The sequence below is a fragment of the Urocampus carinirostris genome, chromosome 11, assembly GCF_059441175.1.
Source record: "Urocampus carinirostris isolate Australia breed hairy pipefish chromosome 11, RoL_Ucar_1.0, whole genome shotgun sequence".
In the NCBI taxonomy this organism is placed as follows: Eukaryota; Metazoa; Chordata; class Actinopteri; order Syngnathiformes; family Syngnathidae; genus Urocampus; species Urocampus carinirostris.
The window spans coordinates 37,080,681-37,087,874 of record NC_142359.1 but is presented as its reverse complement, the minus strand read 5'-3'; the positions used below and the strand labels follow the sequence as shown (position 1 = coordinate 37,087,874).

At 36.8% G+C, this 7,194-nt stretch overlaps 1 protein-coding gene across 1 annotated transcript; it reads left to right on the top strand.

Moving 5' to 3' along the window:
* The first annotated feature begins 839 nt into the window (after positions 1-839).
* On the top strand, positions 840-7,104 carry guca1aa (guanylate cyclase activator 1Aa). The gene is made up of 4 exons (XM_088346889.1): positions 840-1,129; positions 3,994-4,143; positions 4,685-4,778; positions 6,612-7,104. Exons 1-4 carry the CDS (start codon positions 932-934, stop codon positions 6,737-6,739), a joined length of 570 nt encoding a protein of 189 aa, XP_088203015.1. The 5' UTR covers positions 840-931; the 3' UTR covers positions 6,740-7,104.
* The last annotated feature ends 90 nt before the right edge of the window (positions 7,105-7,194 follow it).

The following is a 7,194-nucleotide window of genomic DNA, read 5'->3' as shown; positions in this document are numbered from 1 at the left end:
CTACATTGTTATGGATATTTTGTTGAAATCCATACTGCCATGACATTCATTATTCATTCATTATCTGCACCGCTTATCCTCAGTAGGGTCACGGGGGTGCTGGAGCCAATCCCAGCTATCTTCGGGCAGTGCTTTAAATATGATTTATTTGAAAGTTATCAACTCTCAATACTCCAGGGGTGTATTGCATTCACGTAAAAAAAACATTATAAACATTTGAACAAGTTATTCAGGGAGATTTTATTTTTATTTATTTTGTACTTTTTTAATGGTCTTTTTATTGTATCATTTTTTCTTTTTTCAAAATCATTTTTGTATTTTTTTCAAGTTTTTTTCTTTCAAAGAAAGAGATCATTTAAAAAATGTATTGTTTGAAATAACAGAAAAAAGATATATTGTAAAACATTTAACTAAAAATCAGAAAAACATTGAATATTTCATAATTGATCCCCCCAAAAAATCGAAGACCCTTCATTTTTCAAGTGAATGCATTACATTTCCTTACAATGGTTTTTAAATACAAATTTCCTGTTTATTTTATTTGCATGTATTTTACAATTATTGCCAGGAGGACAATGCATTCGGGGTTCACCAGAATGTCGTTATTTCTAAAAAGCTGTATCTCATTTTTTTGTCATTTATTTGTATTTTCACATTTTTTCCTACTTTTTTCATTGTACATATTCCATTTTTTTTGGTGCCGCCGCATGCCAAATGAACGTGCAGTTTTGTGTCGTGTCAGCACACCTGGCAAGGAAGCGTCTGTTTTAATTGGGCTTCTTAAATCGTTAGATGAGATTAGCGACGGGGATTAGAAAAGGAGAAGGGCACGACAAAGTGGCCTACAAAAAGCCACTCGGCTGGCCCGTTCCCTCCTTCGCCCGCCGTTTTGGCCTTCACAGTCGAGCGGCGAGGCAAAGGCGGCTCAGTCATGGGCAACTCCACGAGCAGCACGGTGGACGACCTGCAGGCGGTGGAGATGCACCTTTGGTACAAGAAGTTCATGACTGAATGCCCGTCAGGTCAGCTCACCTTGCACGAGTTTAAGCAGTTCTTCGGCCTCCGAGGCCTGGACAATGAAGCCAACGCCTACATCGAGCAGATGTTCCGCACTTTCGACATGAATAAGGTTCGTGTTTACGCAGGGTCCTCAATCGGGATGGTGACCCGCAGGTTTCGGTCCCTTGTTTTTTGTCCACTGGCCATACGATGTTTAAAAACTGTAATCGTTTCGGGCAATGGCGTAGTTTTGTCCTTGCCATTGGTGGGGACATAGTGCATCTGTTTATATATCTTTTTACAATTTTGAAAACTTGATTCTGCACAGGAATTTCAAAATATTTCATTTAAGAAATGTCAGACTTTCTCATTCATATTTTTAGGTTCTTAGGGTGTTCACTTATTCTCAAGGGTCGTAGAAGCACCGTTTCCAAGTGGCAGTTTATTTGAAGAGAGGTTTGCTCCCTCACATGAAAGATACAGTACTGGTTTCCATGGTTATTAGAAGCAAGAGAATCCTCCTGATCTGACTCAGATACAGCACCTTCATCATCTGGTCGCTGTTGTTTTTCGGTATAAAGAATTAACCTGCTCTTTTCATATACGAGTCGGAGCTTGGCGTTGAAAGGCAGCTGTGTGTGTGTGTGAGAGAGACAATAGTGATACTAGATCCTGAATTGCATTGGAAAGAAACTTTTATATAAAAAAGAATGGGTACTTAATACTTTTTCCGTTATTTCGAATATGAATCAATTTGGATGAATTCAATCAGGGAGAGAAAATCAAAATTGGAATTTTACAACTGCTCTACTTGTGTATTTCAAAAAGATTAAAGAAAAAATAAAAAGATTGTAAAGACTAAAAAAGCTTTTTCTGATATTATTTGAGCACTCATACATAAAGATGTACACCAGGACTGTAAAATATACAGCCCTCGGGGCCGGATCCATCAAATTGGATGATTTAATCCAGCCCGGAAAAACTTTCTGAATATGAAAAAAAAAGCAAATGTCTATGACATTTCTATCAAGTTATGATATTTTAAAATAAATGCAAACCAAATATTTTCTTCAGCCGCTAAAGAACAGTGTCGTGCTTGTATAGCTTGGCAAGTTGGTTAAGGTGTACAACTACATTCACTCAACTGTTCAAATAAACCCATAAACACATTCAATGCCAAACATGAAAATCTTTTTTTTCACATTGTTTAGAAAAGATCCCTTGTTATCCCTGATCATAATATGTTGGGTTGCCTACTGATGTAGCCTGAATGATAAAGCATAATACTGAAAAAACAAAGCTAAAAATTTGGAGTTTAAATTCCTTTACTGATTTGTCCTACCTGAGAACCAGGGTTTGGTAGGGTTACTTTAACTTGATTACTTTCAATTACTTTTGGATTACTCCAGTACCAAATGTGCTGATAAAAGACAAAAGAAACTAAATATAAATAAAATTATGACTCACAACACGTAGTAAGCTTTCTCTCCTGGCTTTGATCTCCGGCAAAACTAACATAAAATGCGACAGAAACAAAATGAAAATAAATCCAAACAGCTTGCCAACATCATTTTTGCCGTTCCATGTATTCCGTTACTCCCCAAGCCTGCACAAAATTTAGTAATTTTATTCATATTTAGTTTCTTTTGTCTTTTATTAGCATATTTGGTATTGGAGTAATCCATAAGTAATTGAATGTAATCAAGTTAAAGTGACCCTACCCAACCCTGCTTAGAACCAAGAGCCTTAATCCAGCCCCGGAGCCAAGTTACGTTTGACAGATCTGAGGAACACAATATAATTTTTGAGGAAAAGAGAATGTGACCGCTTATAATTGTATTCGTTATAGTAAACTCGCTTGTATTAAATATTTTATAACTTCGCATTCTAAGAGCAGCTTCTAATATTTGGACAACCCTGACAAAATCAGCATTCACAATAATAACGCTTTCTTAATACTTTGAAAGCCACCTCGTTAAAAAGCTTATACAATGATTGCACCCAAAATTAAATCCGCAGACAAGGTCATCATCTGGCCGCTACGGTAATCTTCACCAGAAGATTAGCCGAGAGAATATTGACAACCCCTGACACATTCCTTTCAAATTATTTGATCTCTGGGACAAACATATGAAAGAACATGTACCAAAATCTCTGTAACAACCCGGGTTAAATTCAAAGCGACATTGTGTATTATTTAGCGTCTTTGAGTGGTAAAAAAAACTTAATTCATAAAAAGGCAATACTGAACACTGCGGCTTATTCTGTGCTGTGATTAGTAAAGTACATTGTTTTGTTTAGAGAATGTTTTTATCACACTCCTGCATATACGTGAATGCCAATTCAATTTATATTGACTTCGGTGCTAGTTGATTAAGATTGATGGCTGCTGACACAGTCCACAAACAAGTGTCTTAATCAAGCTACAAAGTGTTACTTTTCTGTGCTAGACATTTTCCCTCAGATTTTTTTTTAAATGTAAGAAATGGACATGAATTAATTCATTTTTACGGCTGTTTAAGACTGCTGTGCCACTTGTACGGAGGCAAAGTTGAGTGTCTCCCTTAAATTTGCAGATGCAGCTTTTTTTCAGGTGCACTTTGTAGCGTACTCTAAAAATGATGGTACTCGTAGGTCAAGAAATTTGTATTTATTTTACATAACATGAAGCTCACCGAGAGGGAACTGATATGATTGTCCTGCACCCTCCAGAAAAAAAAAAAAACATAAATCTTGTTTGGTTACTTTGACTCTTCCTACTACTTATTCTTCCCTGTGCTTTGTAGCACTCGCTTTCAGTTGCAATGCACAATACCTCTAACATTCATATATTACACAATGTTTCTTTACTCCTTGCTGGTAACCAAATCTTCCACAAAACTTTAGAACTTTTCAACTTGGATTGGATAATGTTTTATTTCTTCGACTTTGTTTGAAAAAAAATCTGGTAAATATGCTTCAGTGAATGTCAAACAAACCAAACCCCGCTCTTAGGACGGCTACATCGACTTCATGGAGTACGTAGCTGCGCTAAGCCTCGTGATGCGCGGCAAGATGGAGCACAAACTTCGCTGGTATTTCAAGCTCTACGACGTGGATGGCAACGGCTGCATCGACCGACACGAGCTGCTCAACATCATTAAGGTTAGAGGCTGAAAGAGGCGAAGCTAATTCTCGACTGCATGCTCAAATCAACATCCGGGTGACGAGACTTGGACACTTAAAACAAACACTGGAGCGGTGCATTTACGTCGAAGTTTTAATTACAATAAAACTGAATACCGGTATATTGTGGGCTTGAAAGCAATTTCAAAAGGGCCAGCTGGGGTTTTTATGGGAAATGGGCGTTGGATAAGAAGGAAGTCCCCACAAATGTATCCTAATTCTTAACTGGTATTTGAAGGTTGCCTGGCTGGAGCTACCCTTTAACAAAACAAATATACGTAACTTGGAACACCCCAGTGAGTAAATATGCCATTCAAATATATGGACAAGCATAAGGTTCATTATTTACAACTAAATGAATGAAATAATTAAAAGAATCAGATGATTAAATTCATCAAACAGTGATTATTGAATAACTCACAGTTACACATTTCAATATACCAACAAGCCCCTGAAGGAAGCAGGAGTGATCAAAAAATGAAGGGGTAGAATGCCACTTATAACTGCTTGTCGTCTTCAGGCCATTCGCGCCATTACGGGCAACGAAAACCAGGAAGTGACAGCTGAGGACTTCACCAACAGTGTGTTCGACAGGATTGACATCAACGGCGACGGTGAGGGCACAAATGTATTTTAGAATTTAATAAATAAATTATCAATCATAACAATTTAGGTTTTACATTTTCTTTTTGCCTGGTTTTCTGTGTGTATTATTATTAACTTGTAAGCTAGTTGACAAATATTTTTATTGCCATTTTTCTTGTCCTCAATATTTACGATAATAGAAATTTCAAGAGACGGAACTCGGTGTTTGAAATTAGCAGAAGAAAATTGCCAATAGTTAATGCAATTTGAATATTATATAGCAAATGTGAAATATTAAAAAAAAAAAGAATTGTTCGCAGAGAGAGAGACGTTTTTTTCTAAATTGTTGAGCACTGAAGAAACATCCTTTTGAAGAATTAAATTTATCTGTGATGCACTACTACTGCATACTTTAAATTACCAGCAAACTTTAATGTCTTTTCCCTTCATTGATCACTACATTTCTGGTGCGCATTGTACATTTTAGGGATTTTTTTTTCCAATTCAAAATTGTGAATTTTATTTAATTTCAATGGAGTAAAACCAAATTAACGCTAAATGTATTTACCATTCAACTTCCTTTTTAGTCATTTTCTTCTATCTTAAATAACAAGTTTTGTATATAAATCAACATTCGTAACTTGTTTTTTTAATTGAATAGAATTGCCTTTATTGTCATTGATAAAACATCGTAAACGTTGTACGCAATGAATAGGACATGGCACTCCATGTTAACAGCATTTCCCTTGTACCATTATTTTCATAGTTCATCACATGTTTACTACATTTTTAGTTAATCGATTGTGGAGGCTCTTAAACATGCTGTGCCTTTAAGAGGCAACGTGATGATGTCTCTTCTGTTTCTTTTGACATGCACATTGTTCAGTCTTGCCAGAGTTGTAACACGAGTAGCACGTCGTGTCTCAGAATCTCCACGTTAACTGTTTTGTTGTCCATAATGTACTCTGTAAATACATTAGTCCTTTATCTCATAGTTTTGTGTGAAATATTTTCTTGGGAAAAAAAAAGAAATATCTGCCTGGCAGATTTGGATTGGATTTGTTAGTATTTAGCGCTCTCTAAAGGAAATTCTGTGTAAAAATGTTGGCAGCAGACAGCACGAAGCCAAATACATTAAGCTGTCACTTCAAGATGTGACAACCCAATCACGCTGATGGTAAATGGTCTGCATTTATATAGCGCTTTTCAAGTCAATGAAGACCTCCCAAAGTGCTTTACAATGTGCTTCACACTTATCCTCACAAACCAATAGGGAGTCAGCCATGCAAGGCGCCTACCCGAGAGGCTTAGTTTGTTAGCGAAAATGTGCCGAAAGGCATTGATTTGGTATGGATGGAGGTGACGCGTTGCCACCAATATCGATCTGTTTTGTCCCCACTTTGGAAGGAGCGAGACAATTTCTTCTTCCGAGTGGGTAGGCGTGACAGATAATAATAATAAGGAGCACTAATTTAAAGGGACAGAGTGTAATATTTAGGGCCTCCTAGTGGTACGAAAAACCTTGATTTGAAATGAAATGATGTTGAATTATAGGCAAAAATACATGAACTATCATACCAATATTAATTTTTATACATATTCATAAAGTCGAGAAATGTGTTTTTCTATTACAAAGTGGATTTCATACAGAGTAGTTGCCGCCAGTTTTTCTCTCATCTTGCTGCTATGCTGTGCTGTGGCACATCGCATTAGACAATACAGTGCCATCTAGACGTTTATTTTATTTATTTCTTACCGCAACGGTTCCTCTGGAAAAAATGGGATTATTTAGACAAACCGTTGCCCATTTTAGTCACACCGGTTTGAGAGGTATATCTGAATGTTTTTTCCTGCCCTGACAGGCGAGCTGTCATTGGAGGAGTTTGTGGCTGGTGCGCGCTCCGACGATGATTTCATGGAAGTGATGATGAAAAGTCTGGACCTGTCACACATTGTTGCCATGATCCACAGCAGACGGCACAGCGTTTAACAGAGTAGAACAAAATTTGAAAATATGCTTTTAATATGCAACAGTCAATATGTGATCTGCAGAAAGTACGTGGATTTATTGTTATTGTCACTTATTTTTGCCAGTCGAATTCAAACTGAATCCAGTCCAAAACGAGGGAATCAGTGGATACTGTCAACAGGCAATTGTGTTCATATATTTGGAATGTTTTACTTTTTATAAGCTGCAGCAGCCTGTTACTCAAATTAGTAAAGGATAAACTAGGTGAGCTGCTTTTAACTAGTGCCTTTTGGTTTGCTCATTTGTACAATAAAGTTTTTTGATTGTCCCAAAAAAAATTACGTATAGTTCATTCTAATGCCATTAAAACACAGACTTTGGTTGAAGACTTTCTGTGGATGTTTTAAGGTTATTTAGGGTCGGCTTGTTTTTTTTCTCATTTATAACAATAGATTTGGCTTACACATTTGTGTGAT